This window comes from Pongo abelii, chromosome 2, assembly GCF_028885655.2.
Source record: "Pongo abelii isolate AG06213 chromosome 2, NHGRI_mPonAbe1-v2.0_pri, whole genome shotgun sequence".
Lineage (NCBI taxonomy): Eukaryota > Metazoa > Chordata > Mammalia > Primates > Hominidae > Pongo > Pongo abelii.
The window spans coordinates 112,756,923-112,784,828 of NC_085928.1; the positions used below are offsets into that span (position 1 = coordinate 112,756,923).

At 37.3% G+C, this 27,906-nt stretch overlaps 1 protein-coding gene across 16 annotated transcripts in view; it reads left to right on the plus strand.

Moving 5' to 3' along the window:
- Window positions 1-27,906, plus strand: part of ULK4 (unc-51 like kinase 4) — a 727,378-nt gene that overhangs the window by 229,309 nt on the left and 470,163 nt on the right. For all 16 annotated transcript variants that reach the window (XM_054550402.2, XM_054550404.2, XM_054550405.2 and 13 more), the window contains 3 exon segments: window positions 16,184-16,317; window positions 18,516-18,637; window positions 18,790-18,846. In XM_054550402.2, coding sequence (XP_054406377.2) covers window positions 16,184-16,317; window positions 18,516-18,637; window positions 18,790-18,846 — 313 coding nt within the window.

A 27,906-nucleotide genomic window follows, 5' to 3' on the forward strand; every position in this document is an offset into this window, starting at 1 on the left:
AGCTGGGCGCAGTGGCTCATGCCTGTAATCCTAAGCACTTTAGGAGGCCAAGGCAGGTGGATCACCTAAGGTCAGGAGTTTGAGACCAGCCTGACCAACATGGTGAAACCCCATCTCTACTAAAAATACAAAAAAATTAGCTGGGCGTAGTAGCAGGTGCCTGTAATCACAGCTACTTGGGAGGCTGAGGCAGGGGAATTGCTTGAACCCAGGAGGTGGAGGTTACAGTGAGCTGAGATTGCACCACTGCACTCCAGCCCGGGAGACAGGATGAGACTCTGTCTCAAAAAAAAAAAAAAAAAAAAACAACAACAACAACAACAAAAAAACATGTGTTTAGTTGAATTCAAGGCAATCTTGATTATATGAAAGTCTAATTTTTCAATGGAATGTCTAAAAAAGTCTTTTTAGGGGGAAAACATGGTAATTATATAAACTTTTAAATGAATTTGATGAAATAGAAGACCGTTTACCTCTTTTTGTAAATATTTAATTTATTATTATAGTTACACATTTATTTATAAGTATGTATATAGATAATGTACTGGTTTGGAAGATTGCATTCTTGCATTTTGTAAAATAAATGTATTCAACACCTCTTTTTAAACTGCTTTATTGAATTGTCACCACAGCGTGTTGAACATCAGTTCCTTGAGTTTCTTCTGCATCATCTGACACAGTATTCCAAACTAGATCATCTCCTCTTCCATTTAAATGGTTTCAGAGACAACACCTTTTCTGCTTGTGTGTGATGCAGTCACTGCAAATTTTATCTAAACCAAGAGATCTTCTTTTTGTTTTATTTTTACTTGACACATAATGATTGTACATATTTATGGGGTACACTGTGATGTTTAGGTATGTGTATACACTGTGTAATGATCAAATTAGGGTATATAGCATATCACTGCAAACATTTATTATTTTCTTGTGGTGAGAACATTAAAAAGTCCTCTCTTCTGGTTATTTTGAGATGCTGAAATATATAATACAATATCGTAATAGTCACCCTACTGTGCAATAGAACACGATAACTTATTTTCCCTATGGAACTGTAATTTTGTACAAACTTTCCCTGTCCTCCCCCTCTCTCTGCCCTTAGCCTCCCCAGAATGTGGTTACCAATATTCTTTTCTCTATTTCTATGAGATCATCTTTTTGAGATTCCACATATGAGCAAGATCATGCCTGGATTATTTCACTTAATGTAATGTCCTCCAGTTCTATTCATGTTATTGCAAATGACAAGATTTCATTCTTTTTATGGTTGAATATTATTATCGTGTATACTTACCACATTTCCTTTATTTTTTTAATCCATTCATTGATGGACACGTAGGTTGATTCCATATCTTTGCTTATTGTGAACAGTGCTGCAGTAAACATGGGAGTGCATGTATTCCTTTGATATATTGAATTATTTTTCTTTGGATAAATACCCAATAGTGGGATTGCTTGATTATATGGTAGTTCTATTTTTAATTTTTGAGGACCCCATACTGTTTTTCATAATGGCCATACTAATTTACATTCCCTCTAACAGTATATAAGAATTTCCCTTTCTTCACATCTATGCCAATATTTGTCATTATTATTATTATTATTTTTGTTAATAGCCACTCTCACTGGGGTGAGGTGATAACTCATTGTGGTTTTAGTTTGCATTTCCCTGATGATTGGTGATGTTGTTGAGCATTTTTAAATATACCTGTTGGCCATTTGTATGTCTTTTAAGAAATGTCTATTCATTTGCTCATTTCTTAGCAGATTTTTTTTTTTTTTTGCTATTGAGTTGAATTCTTTATATATTCTGGATATTAACCTCCTGTCAGATGCATGGATTGCGAATATTTTCTCCCATTGCGTAGGCTGTCTGTTCACTCTTGTTTCCTTTGTTGTGCAGAAGCTTTTTAGTTTGATGCAATCTCATTTGTCTGTTTTCACTTTTGTTGCCTGTGATTTTGAGTTCTTATCCAAAAAATCATGGACCAGACCAATGAAGCACTTTCCCTACATATTCTTCTAGCAGTTTCCTAGTTTCAGATCTTAAATTTAAGTCTTCATTTTGACTTGATTTTTGTATATAGTGAGAGTGAGGGGGTCTAGCTACACTCTTCTGCATGTGGATATCCAGTTTTCCCAGCTTCGTTTATTGAAGAGATTACCGTCTCCCAAAGTGTGTTCTTGGTATCTTTATTGAAAATCAGCTGGCTGTAATTGTGTGGATTTACTTTTGTGTTCTCCATTGTGTGTCATTGGTCTGTGTGTCTGTTTTTACGCTAGTTCCATGCTGTTTTGGTTATTAAAACTTTGTCGTGCATTTTTAAGTCTGGTAGTGTGATGCCACCAGCTTTTGTTCTTTTTTTTTTCCCCCCAAATTTGATTTGGCTATTTGGGGTTTTTAAAAAAAAATTTAGAATTTTTTTTCTGTTTCTGTGAAGAATGTCATTGGTAATTTGGTAAGGATTGCATTTAATCTGTAGATTCACTTTAGGTAGTATAGATGTTTTAACAATATCGATTTTTCTAATCCATGAACATGGAGTATCTTTCCATTTACTCGTATCCTCTTTAATTTCTTTCATCACTGTTACATAGTTTTTCTTGTAGAGGACTTTCACCTCCTTGACTAAACATATTAAGAGATTTTTTTATACCTCTTATAAATGGTACTGCTTTCTTGATTTTTTTCAGATAGTTTGCTGTTGATATATAGAAATGCTTTACTGAATTCACTTAATATTTGTAAGAGTTTTTTGGTGGAGTCTTTAGGATTTTCTGTAGCTTCAAGATTATGCCATTTGCAAGCAGGGACAATTGGACTCCCTTTTTTTTTCTTATTTTTTTTCCAGTTTGGATGCCCTTTCTTTCTCTTGCCTACATTGAATAAAAGTGATGAAAGTGAGTATCCTTGTCTTTTTCTAAATTTAGAGGAAAAGCTTTCCATTTATTTTTTTTCCTATTCAAGTATTACATTAGCTGTGGGTTTGTCATATATGGCCATTGTTGGGTTGAGGTACAAACATTCCTTCTGTGCCTAATTTGTTGAGAATTTTCATTTTGAAGGATGTTGACTTTTATCAAGTTTTTTCCCTGCATGTATTGAAATCATATGGTTTTTATTCTTGATTTTGTTAATGTGATGGATCACATTTATTGATTTGCATGTGTTGAACCATCCTTGCATCCCTGAGATATGAATTACACTTGATTATGGTGAATGATTTTTCATCAAGGATATTGGCCTGTAATTTCCTTCTCTGGTTTTCAGATTACGGTGATACTGGTCTTGTAGAATGAGTTTGAAAAACTTCTTCCTCTTCAATTTTTTGGAGTACTTTGAAAAGGATTACTGTTAGTTCTTTAAATGTTTGATAGTATTCAGCAGTGAGGCCATCAGGCTCTGGGCTTTTCTTTGATGGGAGACTTTATTATTGATTCAGTCTTATTATTCATTATTGGTGTCTTCAGACTTTTTATTTCTTCATGATTCAATTTTGATAGACTGCGTGTGTCCAGGCATTTGTCCATTTTTGATAGATTTTTCAACTTTTTGGTGTATAGTTGTTCATAATAGTCATGATTCTTTTTAGTCTTTGACATCCATTGTAATATCTACTTTTTATCTCTGAGTTTATTTGAATCTTCTCTCTTTTTTTCTTAGTCTACCTAAAGGTTTGTTATATTTTCAAAGAATGAACTCTATTTTGCTGACCTTTTGTACTTTTAAAAAGTCTCCATTTCATTTATTTCTGCTCTGACTTATGTTACATCTTTCCTTCTACTAATGTTGGGTTTAGTTTCTTGTTGTTTTTCTAGTTCCTTGAAGTATAATGTTTGGTTCTTTGAGATCTTTCTGATTTTTTGATGCGGGCATTTATTACTATAAACTTCCCTCTTAGAAGTGCTTTTGTTGTATCCCATAGCTTTTAGTATATTGTGTTTCCATTTTTATTTGTATCAGAGAATTTTTAAATTAAAAAAATTTTTCCTTGACCCTTCTGTTGTTCAAAAGTATATTGTTTAATATCCATGTATTTGTATAGCTTCCAGAGTTTCTCCTGTTACTGATTTTTAGTTTTATTTCATTATACTCAGAAAAGATACTTAATATAATTTTGAAAATCTGTCCTATGACATTGGTTGTGTTGGGTTTCCTGGCTTTGGTGTTGGGTAGGTGCAGTAGTGTAGTCTTTGTGCAATTGTTTCAGCTATAGACAGTATTAACAAAGCCTGTGAGTACTTCAGTGGCTTGGGCTGCAGGAGTTTCTGCAACTGTTCTGCCAGCTTGGGCTGCTTCCCTGAGGGCAGGGTGGCAGGCTGTCTCATGCACTAAACCAAGGGAGTGCAGGGCTGGTTGACTGACAGGTCAGCTGCTCCTCACCTCTGGAGTTGGAAGTAACAAGCTGTCTCTCGTGCCATGCCAAGAGGGAATGGAACTTGATGAATCAGGCATTGTTCCTTTGGGAGCAGGTTGGCAGGCCTGTTTGCTCCAAGGGGCTGCAGGACTGTTGAGTATGGTGGAGCCTTTGGGGTGGGGAGATACAGTGGCTATTGGGTCCCGGGGAAGGACACACTCTAGCAGTGGCTCCCGTGTCAAGATGGCATTATGCAGTAGCAGCTTGGGTCGGGGGGAAAATAGGACACAATGTCGGCTTCTTCTCTGGCACAGTGCAGCCATGTGAACTCCTGGTAGCTTCCTGAACTGCGATTGGCCCGTGAGGAGTGCGAGATTCTTCAGCAACAAAAACTGCAGGTTTTCATGACATTCGTAGGAGCTACTGGGGGCTCCTTGCTTTACCTTTTTCTTGTAGGGGGAATTTCCTCATGATTCCAAGTTGATCCCAACTGGGGAGACAGGGTGTCAGAGAGCAGAGTATTTGGATTCCTTCTCAATATAGCCATCCCGAGTCTTCATGTTCCGTGGTGTCTCTGCCACTCCCCTGCTGTACTTCAGTGTTCTCCTTCAGATACTCTAGTCAAAATGGAGTTATTTATTCATTGTTTTGGTCTTTTTTTGTACGAGTTGGGGTCATGAGTATCAGGCACCTTTAGTCAGCCATCTTGGTGACATCAGTGTAAAACTACAAGTTCTTATTTAACATCAGACAGTCATCATAGGCGTTGTGTGTTTGTTTATAAGCCATATAGTTTGCTGTGATTATATATCAAGTGGATATACATCATATATGTGTATACATATATGTTGTAGAGATATATATATCTCTTTTTATTTTTATTTATAATAGAAATGTTTGTCTGAATAACCTAATTCACATTTACCAGAAACTAGAAGTCTACTGTTTCCTTCTTGAAGTACTTTCTTACTTGACACCCAGGGCAGTTTTTTTGGGTTTTCTTCACCCTTCACTAGTCACTCTTCCTCAGTTTCCTCTCTCATGATCTCAGCCTTTGTAGTATTTCCATGACTCAGTCCTTGGAGCGATCTCATTTCATCTAATGGCTTCTAGAGTTTGGATATTTGTGCCTTAGACCTCCAAATTTGATCTGCGGTGTTGGAGGTGGTGCTTATAGCAGGTGCTTGGCTCATGAGGATGAATCACTCATGAATGGCTTGGGGCTGTCCTTGCTCCATTAGTTCTCACCAGAGCTGGTTATTAAAAAGAGCCTTGTACCTACCCCCTCTCTTGCTTCCTCTCTTTCCATGTGATCTCTGCACACCCTGGCACCTGTTTGCCTTCCACCATGAGTGGAAGCAACCTGTGATCCTCACCAGATGCAGCTGCCCAATCTTGAACTTCTACAGAAATCAGAATCATGAGCCAAATACACATTGTTTTCTTTATAAATTACCCATCCCCAGGCATTGCATTATAGCGACACAGATGGACCAAGACAATTGCCTTAAATACCATCCATCCATGGCCTACTCTCAGATTAATGTCATCAGCCTAAACCTTTTCTCTGAACTCACACTCACATACCAACTCTCCATGTGCTACCGAAACATTAGTGTCTGATAATGATTTTTCTGCTCCAGACTTGCTATTCTGGCAGTCTTTACCTATATTAGTAAATGGTGGCTCTGTTATTCCAGCTGCTTAGTTGCATGGAATTATTCTTGACTTCTCTTTTTCACCTCTCCTATCCAATCAACAGCAAATCTAATTATTTGTACCATGAAAAAATATCCATAATCTCATCAATTATCACCATTTCTTCATTACCACACTAACCAAAGCCACCATGACTTCTCATCCAAATTGTTACAGTTGCTTCTCAGCTGGTCTTCCTTCTTACATTTTCATAGTATATCTTCCTCACAGTATCCAGAATGCTATTTTTTTTTTAACCATATATCAGATCATGCCACTCTTTCTCCTTGAGAGTAAAATTCAAGCTTCTTACCATGGCATGCAATCCCTTACATGGTTTGGAGCCTGGTTGCCTCTCTGATCTTTCCTTACACTGTGCTGTAGCTACACAAGTACACAGCAAGCATGTGTTTGCCTTTGGGATGTTGCATGTGGCTTAATGGTTTTCTGGAATGTTTTGTCCACATTGCATGCTTGCTTAACTCCTTCTGGTCTCTGCTTCAATGACATCCTGTTGAGAGGTTTTCTCTGGCAAGTAACTAGTTTTCTTACTCTTCTTTAATTTTCTCCTTAGTACTTGTCACCACCTAAGCTATTTTCTGGTTGCTTATTTGCTGTCTGTTTAATTGCACTTGAATATACGTTCCATGGGTTGTATCTACATCAACTAGAAAAATACTTAGCACATAGTAGACACGGTAAATAGTTATTGAATGAATAAACTGATGTCATCATCCTTGTACTCATTGAACTCATTTTGCTGTAGACATTGTACTGGTATAGATATTAGGCATAGGACTTGCTGAGTTTGGCCTTAGAATCACGGAGGTTTAGCGGGAGGTCTTAATAGAAGGCCGATCAGAGTTACATAAAGGTGGATGTATGTGCAATGAGCATAGGATTCCTGTGGTGATGAGAGTAAGAAAATTGTGGTCAGATTAGAGGGAATGAATCAGAGAGATAAATGGAGAGAAATGCAGGGGTTGGAGTGACAGTAGTTTGGGAAATGGGTATGTCCTGGGGAGAAATAATACTGTTAAAGATAGTTGGCTGAGCACAGTGGCTCATGCCTGTAATCCCAGCACTTTGGGAGGCAGAAGTGGGCAGATCATTTTAGGTCAGGAGTTCAAGATCAGCCTGGCCAACATGGTGAAACCCCATTTCTATTAAAGATATAAAAATTAAATGAAACAAATAAAACAAAAATACAAAAATTAGCCTGGCGTGGTGGCGCATACTTATAATCACAGCTACAAGGTGATCCAGGAGAATCACTTGAACCCGGGAGGCGGAGGTTGCAGTGAGCTAAGATCACGCCACTGCATTCCAGCCTGGTCGACGGAGTGAGACTCTGTCTCAAAAAAAAAAAAAAAAAAAAAAAAAAAATAGTAAGGGACACAAAGAAGAATTGATCTGATCTTGTTTATTTGCAGTTTATTTGGATTTCTTTTCAGTGTGTTATCTTTTTAACTTGATAACCCTTGTAGAACACTGAGAAATATCATTTGCTGCTTTTCGTAGAACGCTTGTGAAGTATTTGTGGGACACTGTGCTCAAATGTTTCCACATTTTATCTCCTTTATAGATGTGAATTCTTTTAGAAAATAATGTTCTCTTGTCAGTAAAGTCAGTTTATTCTACTGTAGCTGTGAAAACACATCTTGTAATGGGGAGGCATTGGGGAGAGCATGAAGAAATGGAGCATCGTTCTAGAGTTAGTTTTAAACTGTTATGGATCCCATTAGTTTTTTATTTCTCCCAGCACATGTAATGGATATTTTCTTATGTACTAACAGTCTGTACTAGTGTTTGAAAATGATTTGAATAGTTTTTGCCTTAAGTGAAAGATATTTCAAACCATGGTAGTTAAGCAACACATTATCAAATAATTTAATGGATAATTTAAACTTTAGAGAAAAATTGATTCCTTATAGACAAGTGTGAATTTGCTTTTTTTTATACTCTGTAAATTTGGAGAGGATTTCATTTGGATTCCCTGACTGCCAAAAGATAACCATTTCTATTTTCTCTGTTTTCTGTTTCTGGGGAAGCTGTTAATGATATAGAGGATTTCCCAAAACAGGGAGAGAGGCTCATTTTTGAATCATCTCAGTCTGTGTTTGGATTAAGATGATCTAGATTGTTTGGTGTTTTAGCTGCCTTCCAGAAGCAAATGCAAATCCTGTCTGAAGAAGTCTAACCGTAACCCGAGGCCTCAGAATATCTCCCTAGTTTTCAGGTATAGAGTCTAATACTCAATAGAAAGTAATCAGGCCTATGAGGAGACAAGATGATATGAATAAAAGCAATAAAATCAACAAGAGAGACAGTATCCATAGGGAATACAGGCAGTGGAGTTATCAGATACAGACTTTAAAATAACTGTAATTAATATAGTCAAGGAATTTGAAAGATTAAGGGTTTCAGTGGAGAACTAGAACTATTAAAAAAAACCCAAAGGATATTCTAGAACTGAACAATACAATAATTGAAAGTAAGAAGTCAGTGGATTTGGTTAATAGATTAGACCCTCCGAAGCAGAGAAATACTATCTGGGAGAAGTCTGAGATCAGTATAGAGAGACAAAAGTATAGAAGACATGCAGAATAGTGGGAGAGATATAGAGGAAAACAGTGAGAAAATTGTGGGTTTTATAATAAATGGTAATAGATAATTTAGATATCAATATAGGAAAGAAATAAAAACTCTTACTCCTAAGCTGTACTGTACCAAAGATCAATACAGGTAGATTTTATGATTTTCTGTTTAAATTTGTAAAGGTAAAGCAGTAAAGCTTCTGGTAGATAGCATATGAACATATCTTCATGACTTTTGTGTAGACTGAAATTTTTTTTAACAGAACACAAAAGCATTGTCAGAAAGGAAAATATTGATAAATTAGGCTACCTTAAAATTATGGTTCATTCAAAGACATTAAAAGAGTAAAAGGTAAGCCATAGAGTAAGAGACATACATAATCGACATACATAATCAATAGTGGTCTCTTAACAGAAATATGTACAGACTTAACTTCATCAAGGAAAAGAGGACAGATAACCCAATAGAAAAATGAGCACAAGACTTGGACAAACACTTTACAAAACTGGTTATCTCCAGATGGTCAATTAACACCTGAAAAGATGCTTAACCTGATTAGTCATCAGGAAAATTTAATCACAATGAGTTACCAACATATACCCACTAGAATGCCTGTGATTAAAAAGCCTGATAATGTAGGGTTTTGGCAAAGATGTAGAAAAACTGGAATTTTTTTGGTTTGTTTGTTTTGAGACAGAGTCTCGCTCTGTCGCCCAGGCTGGCGTGCAGTGGCGCAATCTCGGCTCACTGCAAGCTCCGCCTCCCGGGTTCACGCCATTCTCCTGCCTCAGCCTCCCGAGTAGCTGGGACTACAGGCATCCACCACCACGCCCGCCTAATTTTTTGTATTTTCAGTAGAGACGGAGTTTCACTGTGTTAGCCAGGATGGTCTCGATCTCCTGACCTCATGATCCACCCGCCTTGGCCTCCCAAAGTGCTGGGATTACAGATGTGAGCCACCGCACCCGGCTGAAAAACTGGAATTCTTATATCTACCTGTTGGAGTATAAATTGACGTAGTGATCACTTTAGAAAACTGATCATCAGTGCCTATCAAACTGAATCGAGGCATGCTTTGTGACCCAGCAAATTTACTTCCAAGGATATAGATATATCCAATAGAAATGTTTACTTGCATCCAGCATAAGTTATGCTTAGCCCTGTTCATTAATTGAAATAGCCCAAATGTTCATCCACAACAAAATGAGCAAGTAAATTACGGTATATTCACATACTGGAACACTACACAGCAATGAAAAGGAATGTGGATGAATACCAGCAGACATAAATGTAGAACAGATAAGTCAGGCTTTCAGCTATTTGGTAATGTTTGATCTCCTCATGATTAAGAGTTGAGGGGATGACAACCTATTTTAGAAGTTCTCAGTGTGTCGGTGAATTTTGACTTTGAGCTTTACATTAAGATCATCTGTACAGGCATTTTTAATGTGAACTTTAGCATTAATGTCTCTGGCTATTTCTCTTGGGCTGTTTAGTTTTGCCAAAGAAGAGCACATGCAGAGTGTTCCAGTCACATGCTCAGAAGGAAACAACTGGGCTGCCAGAGTCCCAGGAGCCCACTGGGCTAAGGGAGATGAAGTTTCAGTATTTACTGTGCATAAATTTACTTAGTCCCCTGTTTGCAGTTTGGTAGTCCTCTCTTAAACTTGGTGTGCTATTTCTCAGTCCAGATGGTTTTTATTTTCTCTAGAGAATAAATGTTCAGACTTTTGCCTGAGTGCCAGCCTAGTGGCAGTTACCTACATATATTGGCCAGAGGAGATAATTTAAGGTTCAAACTGCTTTTTAATCAGATTTTGCCAAATATTTGGTCTTTTACCCCTCTTTCCTCACTGTTGGTTTTAGAAGTACCTTTTCAATAAATAGTACCAGACAAGTGCTCGTCTACTTGGAAAAACAATGGAATTAGATTCCCACCTCAACCCACATGATAGTCAATTTCTAGTGGATTGAGGACTTCAATGTGAAAGACAAGAGGAGGAGAAACAAGAAGGAAGAAAGAGGATAAAGAAGGGGACAAAGAGGAAGAAGATAAAAGATCCAGACCATATAATTAATGCCTCCAAATCAAAACAAAAGATCAACAACCCAGTGGGAGAATGAGCAAAAGACCTGAACAGGCATTTCAGAAACAGACATTTTCAGGCACTTACTGTTCATATTTCCTCTTTTCCCCTCATTTTCCTGAGAAAAGAGGAAATATGAACAGCAAATAAATACCAAAATATTCTCACTGTCATTAATAATTATGAAAATTCAAATTAAGACTAAAGGTACCACTTTAAACCCCATAAATAGATGGGTAGAAATTAAATCTGATACCAGTAGGTATTGGTGAGGTTGTAACTCAGAGGGAACGCATACACTACTGGTGGGAATAAATTGGGACAATCACTTTGGGAACCAGTTTGGCAGTGTGGTGAAGTTGAATATTTGAGTTTCCATTCCTATACATGTACCCTAGCAACTCTTGCACATGTGTACCAGGAGACAGATGCAACAGTGTCTCTCAGGCATTGCTTTTTGAGAAGAAAAGCTGAAGGCACCCCTCATGTCTTTTAGTAGGATGATGGGTAAATAAATGGTTATATTTTCTGCATATTTAATGAAGACAAAACTATTTCCTTAAAGAAAATGTTTCTATTCTTCCTATATCAAAAGGAGTAGAACAATTTTAATGGCATCAAATTCTAATCTCTGAAGAGATGTCAGGCTCTCTTTCATTTTATTTTAATTTAATTTTAATTAATTAATTAATTTTTTGAGATGGAGTTTCACTCTTATTGCCCAGGCTGGAGTGCAGTGGTGCCATCTCGGCTTATTGCAACCTCCGCCTCCCAGGTTCAAGAGATTCTCCTGCCTCAGCCTCCTGAGTAGCTGGGATTACAGGCATGTGCCACCACGCCTGGCTAATTTTTGTATTTTTTTAGTAGAGACAGGGTTTCTCCATGTTGGTCAGGCTGGTCTCGAACCCCCGACCTCAGGTGATCCACCCGCCATGGCCTCCCAAAGTGTTGGGATTACAGGCGTGAGCCACTGCGTCCGGTCTCTCTTTCATTTTAATAAGTCGAGGCAGTTCTTCAAAATGCAGGGGAAGTGGGGCAGGACTTTTGAGCATGGTGATTCGTGATTCAGGGAATGGGATGAAAAGCAGAGTGTTAGCCTTCTCTAGGGATTTTCTCTTAAGATTTGTGTACTCAAGAAAGCAGTATCCCAAGTTTGGTGGTGGTAATGATAGTAGCTACCGTTTCTTGAGAATTTACCACATTCATTTACATGCTCACAGCAGTGCTATAAGGCAGGCATTATCCCATTTTGTAATTAGAAAACTGAAGTTTGTAAGAGTTTAATTTGTATAAGATCGTCTGAAAGTGCAACAGGTGAGAATTGCTTCCAGATTTGGTTGACATCTTTGTTTCAATATTGTCAAGGTAAAAGATTTGACCCTGCTGAAAGAAAGAATCTAGGAATCGTAATGGACACAAACCACAATTAAGTTTTGGGGTACTGCTGGAGTGCTGTTGGTTTACTTCTTTTGTAAAGTCAGCCTGACACTTTACACTGTGGGAAAGCATAAATCTTACAAATCGGGCTGTCTGTCTGCCTTGCACTCAGCATTTATTATTTGGTAGGATATCCTGGGAAATTGAGCATTATATCTCCTAAAAAATGTTTTTAAAAAGGCTCTGTAGGACAAAAATATTACTTAATGTTTAAAAACATTGGCCAGGCATGGTGGCTCACGCCTGTAATCCCAGCACTTTGGGAGGCTGAGGCGGGTGGATCACCAGGTCAGAAGCTGAAGACCAGCCTGGCCAAGATGGTGAAACCCCGTCTCTACTAAAAATACAAAAACTAGCTGTGCGCGGTGGCAGGTGCCTGTAATCTCAGCTTCCCTGGAGGCTGAGGCAGGAGAATCACTTGAACCCGTGTGACAGAGGTTGCAGTGAACTGAGATTGTGCCACTGCATGCGCTCCAGCATGGGTGACAGAGTGAGATTCCGTCTCAAAAAAAAAAAAAAAAAAAAAAATTTACATTAAAAGCTTTGAGTAGGTAACACATACTCATGGTTCAAAAACCAAAAAAAAAAAAAAAAATTCAAAGCAAAAAATTTCTCATCTGTGCTTCCAATGCTTCCATTACCCTGGATTACCCCCATGCAAAATTAAGCATCCTTATTAGCTTATTTATCCCTCTGGATTTTTTAAAAATCTAAGCAAATATGAATATGGATTATTTCCCTCCCTTTATAAGCGAAAGTTCCCTATTTTGAACTTTGCTTATTTTCTTAAAAACATCTTGTAGCTTTTTCATATAGTGTATAAAGAGCTGCTTCTTTTTGACAGCCGCATTCTAATTATGTACCATATTTTATTTAACCAGTCCCCTTTTGCTAAATACTTCCTACTCCAATTTTTTGATGTTATAAATAGCAAACTATGTGTATATGTCATATCATATGTGTACAAGTATATCTATTGAATACTTTGTTCCTAGAGATGAAATTACTAGATTATTATTTTCAAATTATTGCCAGCTCACTCTGCCTGGGATTTATACTCGATTACATTTCCAACAGCAATGTACTAGAGTATCAGTATCCTCAGAGTCTTGATGGCAGTCTTGTCAAATTTTCTGAGTGTTGGCCCCATGAGGTAAAAATAGATGTCATTATATGTATATTTCTTTTATTAGGAGTGAAATGGAATGTCTTTTTCTTGAACCATTTATATTTTCTTCTATGTGTACTGCCTTCTCTTAGTCCTTGCTCATTTTTTCCTCTTCTTTTGTTAGTCTTTTTCTAATTATTATCTGGGGGCACATGCATATGTGTGTGTACATATGTAATATTAACATTTTGTGATATGGAATGGAAATGTTTTTCTCCAGTTGGTCTTTTTGCTTCTGGTATTTTTTTCTAGGTGGAAGTTTTTTATTTTTTTAACTTTTTATATGCGGTATAAATTTTAAGCAAGCACACACTAAATAGCAGAATTAAGAAATGGGCCTTGGGAATAATGAGAAGGAATTGCTGTGGAGAACTAGATAGAACTTTATGGCAGTTTCAACAGCAATATTTACCTATTCAGCTAATATGTATTGAACACTTAATTAGAGTTAAGAACTGTGTGCAGAAGTGGAAGGGTGTGGTGAGAAGAATCAGATATAGTCCTTGCCCTTAGGTATTTTTAAGTTTACTGGGATGACAAACATTATCAAATAATTAAAAATATCTTTTAAAATTGCAGTTGGGTAATCCTTCCATGCTATGAGACAGTACCATAGAGGGCTTTAATTTAAGGAAGTCATTGGAGATTACAGTGAGTTATGAAATATGCATATGAATTTATTGGCAAAGAGGGAAGAGAAGAGCCATCTAGGCAGAGGCAGTAGCTTGTTGCGTGGGGAGGTACTGTGTTTAAGAGACAGAGAACCCAGTGTGACAGGAGGGAGAGAAAGCAAGACGAAACTGGAGAAGTAATTGGGGGTCAGGCTGTGAAGGTCATGTTAGGGAGTTTTACGAACTCCTATGTGAAGAACAATGAGATGCCATGGAAGGGTTTTAAATACGGGAGTGACCTGATGGACAAGATTAGTTTAGATGTAAAGTGTGCAAGGATTAGAGTGGCAGAGTAGAAGCAGATGGACTAGTTAGCTAGAAGCCTATTGTAATAGTCCAGGAGAAGGAAATATGGTAGCTTGCTATTGGTTTGGAGTGGAGAAGTGAGACAGTTGGAAGAATATTCAGTGATTGACTTAATATGGGAAGTGAGAGAAAAGGAGGTGTTAAGGATGACTCTCCTAGTTTTCTGGTTTGTTTAATAAGGTAGAGAGTTATGCTATACAGTAGGATATTGTGCTCTGGAAGACAACCAGGTTTGGTGAGATGATGATTTTTATTTTGGATATATAGAGTTTGAACCTCTTTAAGACAGATAAAATCAGATGTCAAGTCAGCAGTTGAATATATTGGCATATAACTTAGAGACCGTGTTTGAGCTGCAGATACGTAATTGGAAGATATCTGTATAGATAAGTGGTAATTTAAATCATTGGTAGGAATGAGATAGCCTGTGTTAAACAGTTAGAAAGAGGATAGTTGTGGGCCTAGAACTCAGTCTTGATAGACTTCAGCATTTAAGAGCATGAACCAGCAAAAGACACAGAGAAGGAACAACCAGAGAAACTGGAGAAGAAAGCTAATAAAGGATGATGTTATGATAGAGGAACAGCAGGAGTGGCAACAGTATTGAATGCTGTTGACTTGTGTAGGTGAAGGCAGATGAAGGCCCATTGGATTTGATGTCATGTGGCCTTACAGATAGTGATGAGAGAGAAAGCCAGATTGAAGGCGATTGAGGAACAAGTAGGTTGAACAGTGATTATGGCTCTAGCCACATAATTGGTGACTAGAACAGAAGATGCTAACTGACTGATACAGAATCAAGGCTAACTTCCTGATTTGGGTTCATCCTCATGTGATGAAGTGCAAATAGTAATACATGGAAATGCAAATGTATGAATAAGTCTATTGAGAGAGCTACATAAATGCTAAGTATCAAGATTTCAATACATTTTATGTATATGTGTATATTATGTATAAAACTCCAATTTACAATGGAAATTGGTTGGAAATTCTTCCTGAGAAGTAAAAGTTGGGTGGATGGGTGAGAATAACAGAAATGGATAGATGGATGATGGTAACCAGGGAGACTGCCTTACAGGGCCTTTTGCATGGTGAAATCAGTGGACTTGTTGCCCTGTAGGGAGTTGCGGGGAATGGGAACTTGAGAAAATGACTAGTATGTCCAGCAAAGGGGAGAAAATGTGGAGAGGACCTAAAAGTTTGTAGTAACACCTTACATGTCTAAGGTGATGGTCCAGTAGACTCCCTAGTTCTGGGTTGGAAGTGGTTGGTTCAGAAATGAATGTTTAAAGAATGCCAATAGTTTGAAAGAAGAAATAAGTTAGCTTTGAAAGGCAGGTATCATAAAACTAGTAGATAAAGAGACATGTAAAAGCCAGATATTTAGATATTGTCTGCAATCTGTATAACCCAGTGTTAAAATGAGACATTTTCTTTGGATGAGATAATTGAAATTCATGTGAATTATCTAGGGTCCCAAGCAAATTGAATACTAATGATAAACAAATATGCATTTAACTTGTGGCTTTACTTTGAACCTTTGAAACATAAAGAGCCCTCTTCTGTCCAGACATCTCTTTGTCTTTCATTTATCACCTGGAGAATATTGTTTGTTTCCATTGGCCAAGGCCAATGAAATCAGGATATTAGCAGAGAGATCTGAAGTTGCTTTATTTTCTTTCTCCATAAATGGTTTGAGTTTTCTGAGGCAAAAATTGTGCCCGACAAGTTGCTAGAAATCTAAATGTCAATATAATTGGGAGGGTGTCCTCTGGAAACACTTGCCTTGGCGGCATTTTTGGATAGATGCTATCAAGTGTTTTATCGTGAGAGGTAATCTTTGCACTTTCCTGTACGTAGACTGGTGATGTACATCGAGAGAGACAGCAGAAAGATCACTCCAGGCAAGGAGCAGCAAAGTGGCAATGAATACCTGTCCAAATGCCTGGATCTTCTCATCCGTCACATTGTGCAGGAGCTGCCACGAATCCTGGGTAAATTGGAGTCTCATCCTCAGGCCCCGTTTCTGCTGTTACGTTTCTAAGACTTGGCTTTTAGGCATCAGTTCTTTTTTATTCTTACTTGTCTGTTCTTGAAGGCAAATGCAAAGACACTTTTTCACGAATATGTAGTTTCAAGATTTAAATTTGCTTTATCTGTTTTTGTAATTATTTTGCATCAATGACATGATGAGGCATGATGAAACAATGCCACATTAAGGTGTGATCTGAGGTAAACTGGCCATTTTAGAAAATATACGAAAGAAAAGCGGTTTAATTGCTTAAAATTAGACTTATGCTAGTATTTGGGGGTAACTTTTCTTAAGATTTTTTTTTGCCTAAATCAGAAGAAAAGAATTTTCTCTTGAAATTAGAGCACAAATTTATTTATTGTTAAAAAAACTTTGAATAGATTTTATTTATTTTTTTTCCCTTGCTGAAAGAAGATTTTCTTTTATTTGTACAAATGTTTTGGGTATATGAGAAATTTTGTTATATGTATAAAATGCATAGTGATCAAGCCAGGGTATTTAGGGTGTCCGTCACCCACCTACAATACATTTTTGTTAACTATAATCACCTTGCTCTGCTATCAAACACTGAATTTATTTCCTCTATTTTACTGTATGTAAAATACAGTAAATACCCTTTGACCCACTTTTTTTCCTCATCCCTCCACACCCATTCACCCTTCTCAGCCTTTGTTATCTATCTTTCCATTTTCTACTGCCCTATAATCATTTTTTAACTCCCACAATAAATGAGAATAAAAATGCGTGGATTTTAATTTTGAATATTTTGAATATTTAATTTTGAATATTAAAATGTAATGTTAAGGAATTTTGATATTCATTTAAAGTTTAACGTTTGAAACTTTCTTTGGTTTGAAAAATTTATCTTAAGATAAAACATCTAATAATGATTTGCAAAGGATGTTCATTACAGCTAAAGAAATACCTTATTTCATTGTTATTTGCAGAAATTAAAATAACCTTGAGAGCATGTACGTGTAGCTTAAATCCCATTCCATGCTTTTCCAGCAGATGTAGCTATAAACCAGAAATGTTTAGAATGTTAAATTTGATCCAAGCTATTATAGTAGAGGGTACTTAGATTCAGGAATTCAGAACATTAAATCAAAGTAATGAAAATATCTTCAAGGCTAACTGACAGCAACTTTTTGCCCCTTACTGATACTTTAGGAGATTATTTTTGCCTGTTGATGACTGAAAATAGAGCCTCTCAAAATTTATTTCAGATTGTAAGCTTTTTTACCTCAAACCTGAAGGCTATAATTTGGTCAGTTGGTAGCTAAATTCTTTATTACCGGACTTATCCTGTTTTAGGGTATGGCGATAAGATTCTGGTGTCCACAAAGCAAGTTTTATTTATTGTTAGATTTATCATCCAATGAGAAGTTTTGGGAATTGAACTCTTTTTACCTCCAACCTATTCTCTTTTTTTAAAAGTTCTAAGTCGTGTTCTGTAATTCATTCACTTATTATTATTATTATTATTTTTTTTTTTAATTTTTATTTTTTATTTTTTTTGAGACAGAGTCTTGCTCTGTCGCCCAGGCTGGAGTGCAGTGGCACTATCTCAGCTCACTGCAACCTTCACCTCCCAGATTCAAGTGATTCTCCTCCCTCAGTCTCCCAAGTAGCTGGGACTACAGGCGCACACCACCATGCCCAGCTAATTTTTGTATTTTTAGTAGAGATGGGGTTTCACCATGTTGGCCAGGATGGTCTCGATCTCCTGACCTCGTGATCTGCCCACCTCGGCCTCCCAAAGTGCTAGGATTACAGGCATGAGCCACTGCGCCTGGCCCATTTATTATTTTAAATATTTTTTCTTGTTTGCAAAAGCAACAAGTGCTCATGATTGAAATTTGGAAAATACAGAAAAAATTTCTAAAGCTATTACTCTATTATAATAATTTATTAAATTTTATTTTTCATTTCCAAATGAGACGTTAAGTTTATTTATAGTGTCTTTGCAGAATATCACATTCTGTCCTCGGAGGCCGTAAGTGTCTGTTGTAATTTCAGTACTTGTGAGTAAGTATATCTGCTTATTTTATTTGGAGATTAAGTACCTTGGAAGTCCCATGGGTATTCAAGCAATGACCAGTGGCTCCTAAGTATTTGTGGTTTTTAACCTCCACATATGCTCCGGGCTGTGCTTCACAGGTGACATTCTTAACTCCTTGGCTAATGTTTCTGGACGTAAACACCCATCAACAGTTCAAGTGAAACAGCTGAAGATGTGTCTCCCCCTGATGCCTATAGTGCTTCACCTCGTAACTTCACAGGTACTATTGTATTGAGGAGGAAAAGGATATAAATTTGCCTCTTCTCTTTGTAAACTGGAGCTGAGAATCCTCAACTCAAAACATTTTTTTTTATTGAGCTAACATTGTACATAGCTTCCAGAATTTAATCTGTAGAAACTCTCATCACACAGATATTTCGACCTCAAGTTGTGACAGAAGAGTTTCTTTTCAGCTACGGAACTATTCTTGTGAGTAACACTAAATTTTCCTTGTTTCTAATAAAATTGTGCCTCTACTGTTTGTGGCATTTGATGTCAGAATGAGGTGATTTAAAAATCCTATTGGTATTTATTTGTCTCTAGGGAAGTGACCTTTTAATATTTTTATCTGTTGACTGTAATAAAATTTGACATTTGGAGAAAACACATTCTCTCCTGATAATGTATTTTGTTCAGAGACAGCCCAAATAGGGTAAATATGTCCACAGAAACACTTTCATAGATTTTGGTATTAAACATCATGAAAAAATATAATAAAACTGGTGAAAATGGAATGCTGGGAATATAGTATCATTATTATTTACTTCGGCTTATATTGTCCCATCATGTGCAGTTTCTTTTTTTTTTTTTTGAGACAGAGTCTCGCTCTGTTGCCCAGGCTGGAGTGCAGTGGTGCAATCTTGGCTCACTGCAACCTCCGCCTCCTGGGTTCAAGCGATTCTCCTGACCCAGCCCCCACAGTGTCTCTTCTTTTGATGGCATTTCTCTATGTTAAGCTCAGTTTAGCTTTTTCTTTAATTTTGAGGATACAAGTAGAAATGAAAAATTATTGTATTATCTTTCACTTCTGTTTTTGCTCACAAAAATTGTCTTTTTGTTTAGCTCATGAATTATGTTATCTTTTTCCCTTGCCAGTAGTAGTTACAGTATATATGGTTGATAAAATAAGGAGGGCAATACAGAGGGAAAGCTAAAACATTTGTCACAGAGCTTCTTCACTCTTACTTTGATATTAATAATAAACTGAACAGAGATTTTCAAAATGCCATAGACGTAACTAATTAAAATGAGGTCAGCATCTCAATTTTATTGTTTGGAACTTTTTTTTAAAAAGATTGCCACAACAAGTGAGGATATGGTTTTCTAGAAAGTTCATCATAGGGTGAAGTATGATGTTTGTAAGTATAAATGTTGAGTGACGGTTGCTGATTTTTAGGAAGCAATGCAGTAAAGGTCCCTTTGTGCTCAATTTCAGATTTTTATCATTTGAGTACTTTGAATCTTGAATTCCAGAAAGTCTATAGTTTTGGTACCACATTTATGAATTTGCAAATTATGAGAATTTTTATTTACCACCATCTTTTTACCTGTTTTTAAGTACAGCATAGGCATCATTTTAACATGACTATGATTTTTCTATTTACAGTTCCATTGCGCTGGCATATTGATGCCTGAAATTAGTAATTTTGTCATGGTAACCCACCTTGGATTATTTTGGCACAGTGTTTGTTTGGGATAGGTATAACTGTCTTGTGTTCTTTCTCCCTGTCTTTTTTTTTTCATGTGTAGCATTTTCTTCTGCCTACATTAACTGAGTATGCTTTAGGTTTTTAAGGAACTACCAAGATTTTCCAACGGAAAAGTCTTTATGGACTTTCAGCAATTCTATGTCTATTGGGGAGAACTCATCTGCTCCTTGTAATTCTGTGTTCAGAGACAAGGGAGGAGGCCACACTGAGTGTGTCCATAAAGACTTTTCTATGGGTATTCTGTTGGGTCTTTTCAATATAGGCATCTTTAGGAAATGGAAAATAACTTGGCTGGTGGTAGAGATCATTAAGATATTGAAAAAATTTTAGCAGTTTTTTTCTTGATAGTATCACCCAATTAGAGGAAGTTTAGGGAAATAAAATGAAAGTCTTTTGCCTCTCTTCAGTCTATTTTCATAGTTTGAATCATGGCCAGTCCCAGAATTCTTGAATTATTTTTCTTATTGTGTTTGTTTGTTGGCCTTAACTGTGTGTTCACCTTTTGTATACTCAGTGTTAATGGCACTGATGAAATACTAGTAAAGGGAGAGAATTACTGACTAAAATTCAGGACCTGGATTTAGTTATCCATACAGTTCTTGTGCATGTTACTGTGAATTGTTGAGAATTGAATGTTGCTTCTATGAATTAATTCATAATTTTTCCAGAAGATAGCAAAAATGTTACTCAAGTTACAGTGCCTTACTGATGCTATGAGGTCTAGTCTACCCATCCAACATTCTACAGACCCTTAGAAATTTACATTGCAAATTAGCATATTAAAGCCCTTTGAGTTTTCTGCTTTAAAATAATTTTTAAATTTTTTTTAGGCAAAGGCTTCCTAAACTATTTGAGAGGGCTTTTTTTTTTTCTCTTTTTTTGGTGGTAGTGGTGGGGATGCACAGTTATGAACGTTCTGTAGCCCAATCCACAGAACGATTATGTGAAATTGTTCCGGAGCATAGTGCTTATTTGGTTCTGGTGACATAGGGAAGTAGTCCATTCATATTTACATACTTAGCATTGTGGATTTTTTTTTTTGCTTGTTTTTTTGCTTTTTTTCTTTTTTTGAGACAGAGTCTTGCTCTGTCACCCAGGCTGGAGTGCAGTGGCACAATCAGGCTCAACTGCAACCTCGCCTTCCAGGCGCAAGCAATCCTCCCTCCTCAGCCTCAGATGTAGCTGGAACTATAGGTGTGTGCCACCATGCCTGGCTAGTTTTTAAAAATTCTTTGAAGAGATGAGGTTTTACCATCTTGCCTGAGCTGGTCTTGAACTCCTGGACTCAAGTGATCCACCCACCTTGGCCTCCCAAAGTGCTGGGATTATAGGCATGAGCCACAGTAAGTTTTGAAAGACTTACTGGTACATCTGGAGATAAATATTATTTTCAGTATTTCTCAAAATGTATCTCATGGAGTAGCTATTGTCTTAGCTTTCATATTGTCCTTTCATATTTTAAAGATATGACTTAATTGGGGTATTCAAGCTTTGTTCACTTTTAGAAGCTGTATCCAGTAGCAGCAAGCCAAGAATTTCTTGGCTTCCCCTGAGGCAGCTCTTCACGAGCTGCTGGCTTGCCTTGGGGTGGGTGTGGAGATAGCAGCCAGGGTTGGTGTGATCTCTATACATTAGAAGTGTTCTTAAGGAGCAGACTGGAGAAGGGGGGATTGGAACTGTGCTTCCCATTGACTTCAGTTTTATAATGGCACTAGGGCATGGTTTGCCTATTTGACCTACAGACATTTTTTTTTTGGTACAAAAATTCAGGATACTTCTTATATATGGAGGCATAAATACAAGAATTAATTTTTTTGTAAATTTTTTTCCCCCAAGGAAAATGAAGTTTTGGTTGTCTTATATTTTAAAGAGACTAGCATTTGGAAACAATTCAGCAGAGTAATTTTAAACCATTATCAAGCTTTGAAAGACTCCTGGAAAAAGAGGACTACCCAGCTGATAATTGCTATTTTCACTTCTTATTGGCAGAAACAGCCTGTTGTCTTACTCAGCTCCCTCTCCAGGTTTCAGCAGTCTAGTCTCTGGGGAAGTTCTGTGGTGAATACCAGGCTTCTTTTGGGCCTCCATTGAATTGAGCTGGGAAACAGGAAGTAGTAAATTAAGGAAATATTTTCAAGAGCTCATGATGTGTATTAACCTAACATTCACTATATTTCTTATGTCCTTTTGAAACTGCATTTGATTAATGAGCAGAGGAAGCAGACTTTGTTGTGTTTAAGTTCTGGCCTCATTAGTTTATAAAAGTATGATGGCTTGTGGTGTTTATAGTTTTCTACAAAAAATAACTAATGAAAGGTTATACTTCCTGCCCTCTGTAGATTTTTATGTAAAGGAATGCTGGTTTATTGATAGATATTGGCTTCAGCTGCAGAAAAAGCCAGAGATAGTGCACTCCTGTATTTTTGAAAACATGATAGTATATATTTACTTATTTGTTGCCACCTAGATATTCTTGTCTTTTTTCCTTTAACATATCATGAATTTGTATCCCAGTTTGCTTTAGGAGCTTTTTTTCAGCCCCTGATGGGGATCACTGAATGATATTGAGAGTGCTGGCACACACTGCTCCACATCCCCTAGCCAGCAGACCTAGCTCAGGGTGGGTGGTCTTTTTTGCTCCCCTGCTGAAACTCCCATCTTTGAAGTTTGCACCATGAGAAGATATTGTGTCACCCCCTGTGTTGTGGTCATCTGCAGATTTCTGGGTCATTGGCCCTTGTTCCTCAGCATTCCTTTAGCACTTGGCTCACCATGAGCCTCTCCTTGCCACTCTTGCATCATTGGTGGGGAATTTGATATCCCTCTGAAGGATCCTTCCAGTGCCTCAGCCTTGCAGCTCCCTGGCTGCTTCTCTCTCCAAGAGCTTGTCTGTCTCCTCATCAGCTGCCTGCTCCCATGGTCAAACACTTGACCTTACTGTCAGCATCTGCTTGTTGGCCCACCACCCCTGATTTTCAGCTCATTTCCTCTCCTCCCCAACTCCCACAACCCTTCAGCTCCTGTGAGACTTAATTGTTCCTACCTGCTTTCTGCTCACCATCCTGCCCTGCCACGGCTCTGCTTTTTCACTTTCTCTTTACTCCACCTAGATTGCCTGGTCCAGCATTAGTCACAATCTTTTTTTTTTTTTTGGAGACAAGAGTCTCCCTCTGTCTCCCAGGCTTGTGTAGCAGAGCAATCTCGGCTCACTGCAACCTCTGTTTCGTGGTCTCCAGCAATTCTCATTCCTCAGCCTCCCAAGTAGCTGGGATTACAGGCGGGTGCCACCACTCGTGGCTAATTTTTGTAGTTTTTGTAGAGATGGGGTTTCACCACGTTGGCCATGCTGGTCTCAAACTCCTGACCTCAAGTGATCCGCCTGCCTCAGCCTCCCAAAGTGCTGGGATTATAGGCATGAGCCACCATGTCCGGTTGTCTGGCAAATCTTCATGCTAGCTAAATTTAAGTCTCCACCTACCCTAGCCCTGCTTTGAGTGGCTAAATATGGCTGGGGGCGGGGGAGGGGGAAACAGTGCAAATGACAGGTCTCTCTTAAAATTCACATCAGCCAGTGACTATATGTTCCTTTCTCCTTGAATCTCCAATGCCTCCTACCCCGTCCTCACTCTCACCTCATTACTCCCTATTACACTGAGAATGAGAAGGAAGAAATATATAAAAAAATATTCAAATTGGTAAATGAATGAAAAATTTGTAGGAATTTTTAAAAAATTAAATAGGGGAAGTATAAGGTAGGAAATAAAGCCCATAATTCTTCATAATAAATAATTAATAATAAATAATTTCAGCATTTAGACAAGCTTCATATACATATATACACATATATGTATATATATATGTATATATATGTATATATATATATATGAAAAAGACAGTACATGTGAGTGGTTAGAAAGTTGCAAGGGAAGAGAAAGGCAGAAAAGGCAGTGAAGCATACCTCCTCAGGTTCCCAAAGGAAGCAATGCTTGTCCTTTCCTGTGGTCTCTTCCTCAAAAATTATTGTTCGCATCACCAGCATTTGTGTATTATGTGTATATTTTTAAGAGAATTACACAAAAGGGATTGTTGTTACATACACTACTCTGTGTCTTCTTTACTTAGTAATCCATAGACATTTATGTACATATGTTTAAGTCAAAAGATCTCTCTCTCTGAGTTTTTTATTCAACATCAAATTTATATTTTATTCGATAAAAGTTATGTGTCCATTTTGGAATTATGTGAAATGATTTTAATAAAATTATCATGAAAAGCATACATTGCTGCTTTTAAAAATTAACTCGGCCAGGCATGGTGGCTCACGCCTGTAATCCCAGCACTTTGGGAGGCCGAGGCAGGCGGATTACGAGATCAGGAGATTGAGACCATCCTGGCCAACATGGTGAAACCCCGTCTCTACTAAAAATACAAAAATTAACTGGGCGTGGTGGCGCATGCCTGTAGTCCCAGCTACTTGGAAGGCTGAGACAGGCAAATCAGTTGAACCTGGGAGGCGGAGGTTGCAGAGAACCGAGATTATGCCACTGCACTCCAGCCTGGTGACAGAGCGAGACTCTGTCTCAAAAAACAAAACAAAACCAAACAAACTCCATTTTAAAGTCCATTTTGTTTATTTGTAGACCAAAAAAGAATTGAAGATGTCCTCTGTTTTCACTTTTTAAAGGGCTTGCATTTTATAGGATTTCTGATTTTCTTTATAACCTAGACAATAAATGTCTTTAAGGTTTTTTTTTCGTATTTTAAAGGTAATTTATGCTTATTTATTTAAATTATAATTCATGCTTATTAAAGAAAATGTGGAAAAGTGTAGTGAAATTTGAAGAAAATAAAATTATCTGTAACTCTGCACTAGGAGACAACCATTGTTAACATATTGTTGTTTTCTTATGTTTTCCATTCATATAGATGCATTTGTATTGTAGAAACAATTATTTATGTATCTATAACATGTATGTGACATACACAAATAAATATGGTTGAGACCTTCTGTATCCATAGATTTGTATTCTGCCTTTAAAAAACTTAGGTTGCATTTAAGTATTTTCCTATAACTTTAAAACATTCTTTTTAAAAACATTTTAAAATTTAATTTTAAATTGACAAATAAGAATTGTATACATTTATTGTGTACAACAGATTGTTTTGAAATATGTGTACATTGTGGAATGGCTAAATTGAGCTAATAAACATATCTATTACCTCACATATTTGTTTTTGTGGTGAGAAAACTTGAAATCTACTATTACCAATTTTCAAGACTACATTTTTATTAACTATACTCACCATATACTTTAGATCTCTTGATACCTTATTCCCTCTATATAATCAAAATTTTGTGTCCTTTGACCAATGTCTTTCCCCTACCCCCAGTCCCTGGTAACCACCATCTCTTCTCTACTTCTTAGTTCAACTTTTTTAGTTCCCACCTGTAAGTGAGACCACATGATATTTGTCTTTATGTACCTGGCTCATTTCACTTACATAATGTTCTCTAGGTTTATCCATGTTGCCACAAATGACAGGATTTCCTTTTTAAAACAATTCCATCGTGTATATTTGCCACATTTAAAAAATCCATTCATCTGTTAATGGACAGTTGAGTTGATTCTATATCTTGACTATTGTGAAGAAAGCTGCAGTGAACATGGGAGTGCGGTATTTCTTCAACATACTGATTTTGTTTCCTTTGGAAATATATATATATAGTATATGTATTTATTTGAGTAGTTGGATTACTTAATCATGTGATACTTATATTTTTAATTTTTTTGACGAATTTTCGTACTGTTTTTCATAATGGCTGTACTAGTTTACATTCCCACCAACAGTGTGCAAGAGTTCCCTTTTCTATACATCCTCACCAGTCCTTGTTATCTTTTATCTTTTTGATAATAGCCATTCTTATAGATGCGAAGTGATATCTCATTATAGTTTTAATTTTCCTTTCCCTGGTTAGTGATGTTGAGCATTTTTTCATATACCTATTGACCATTTGTATATCTTCTTTCAAGTAATGTCTATTCAATCCTTTGACTTTTTTTTTTTTTTCTTTTTTTGGAGACAAGGTCTTGCCCTGTCACCCAGGCTGGAGTGCAGGGATACCATCATAGCCCACTGCAGCCTTGATCTCCTGGGCCCAAGTGATCCTCCACCTCAGCCTCTGAGTAGCTAAAGCTACAGGTGCATGCCACCATGCTTGGCTAATTTTTTATTTTTCTGCAGAGACAGTCTTGCTATGTTGCCCAAGCTGGTCTCAAACTCCTGGCCTCAGATTATCCTCCTGCTATGGCCTCTCACAGTGCTGGAATTATAGGTGTGAGCCACTTCACCTGGCCTGACCATTTGAAAACATTGGGTTATCTGCTTTCTTACTTTTGAGTTAAGTTCTTTATATATTTTGCATATTCACCCCTCATAGATATGTGGTTTACAAATATTTTTTTCCCATTCCGTAAGTTGTCTCTTCACTCTGCAGAAGCTTTTTATGTTGATGTAATCCCATTTGTCTACTTTTGCTTTTGTGTCCGATCTAAAAAAATTATTGCCCAGACCAATGTCATGGAGGTTAACCCCTTTGTTTTTCTCTAGTTGTTTTGCAATTTCAGGTCTTATGTTTTGTAGCATTTTAATGGTTACTCTTCTGTTTGTATGAACTATATATAGCTTGGTATAATTTCAGTAAGATTCAAAAATACACAAACAATATACTATTTAGGGACACATGTATATGTGTTAAAACTATTTTAAGAAAACCAAGAAAATGATAAATACATGATAGTGGTTATCTCTGGAAGTGAGGTAGGCAGATGGGATGGGGGACTTTATACAATCAATTGGGAATGTCTTAGTTCTTAACTTGAGTAGTGGGTTTAAGGGTTTTCTTTGTAACACAAAATACAAACCTATGTTCTTTTGTATATGTTACATAGATTCTATTTTATATATATATACACACATATATATGTGTATATACACACATATATACACATATATATGTGTATATATATATATTTTTTTGAGACAGAGTCTCGCTCTGTCAGCCAGGCTGGACTGCAGTGGCATGATCTTGGCTCACTACAACCTCTGCCTCCTGGGCTCAAGCAATTCTCCTGCCTCAGCCTCCTGAGTAGTTGGGATTACAGGCGTGTGCCACCACGCCTGGCTAATTTTGTATTTTTAGTTGAGACGGGGTTTCACCATGTTAGCCAGGCTGGTCTCGAACTCCTGACCTCAAGTAATCTGCCCGCCTTGGCCTCCCAAAGTGCTGGGATTACAGGCATGAGCCACTGCACCTGGCCTATGTTAGACCACTTTCTATTGTGGGCTAATTGCTTATACTTAGTTACTTTTTAGTTCCGAGGTCATCTTATATTTTATTTGCTATTTGTTACCATGTATACAATAATATATATATATAAAATTTTGTTTACTAGGGGCAAGAACTCCGTTGCAGTGTTCTTGCAGTCAGTAACATGGGTGCTGTGCCTAGCATGGCAGTGATTGTTTCATTGTCCTGGAGTACCTTTTCTGTCCAGAGCATTTGGCCAGAGACTGGGAAGCTCATTCATCCAGGGAGCTGAGGCCTCAGAGCTCACAGCCGAGCTACTAAGGCCTTCCTCTCAAACAGCAATGGGAGTCATCCTGCAAAGGAGGGACTAGCATGGTGCATGGGAGCGCAGATAAGGGGGGTGGAATAAGAGGTATCTAGGAGGAACTCAAAACAGTGGCGAAATTTGAAGACAGGCTTTGAGAGCGAAAT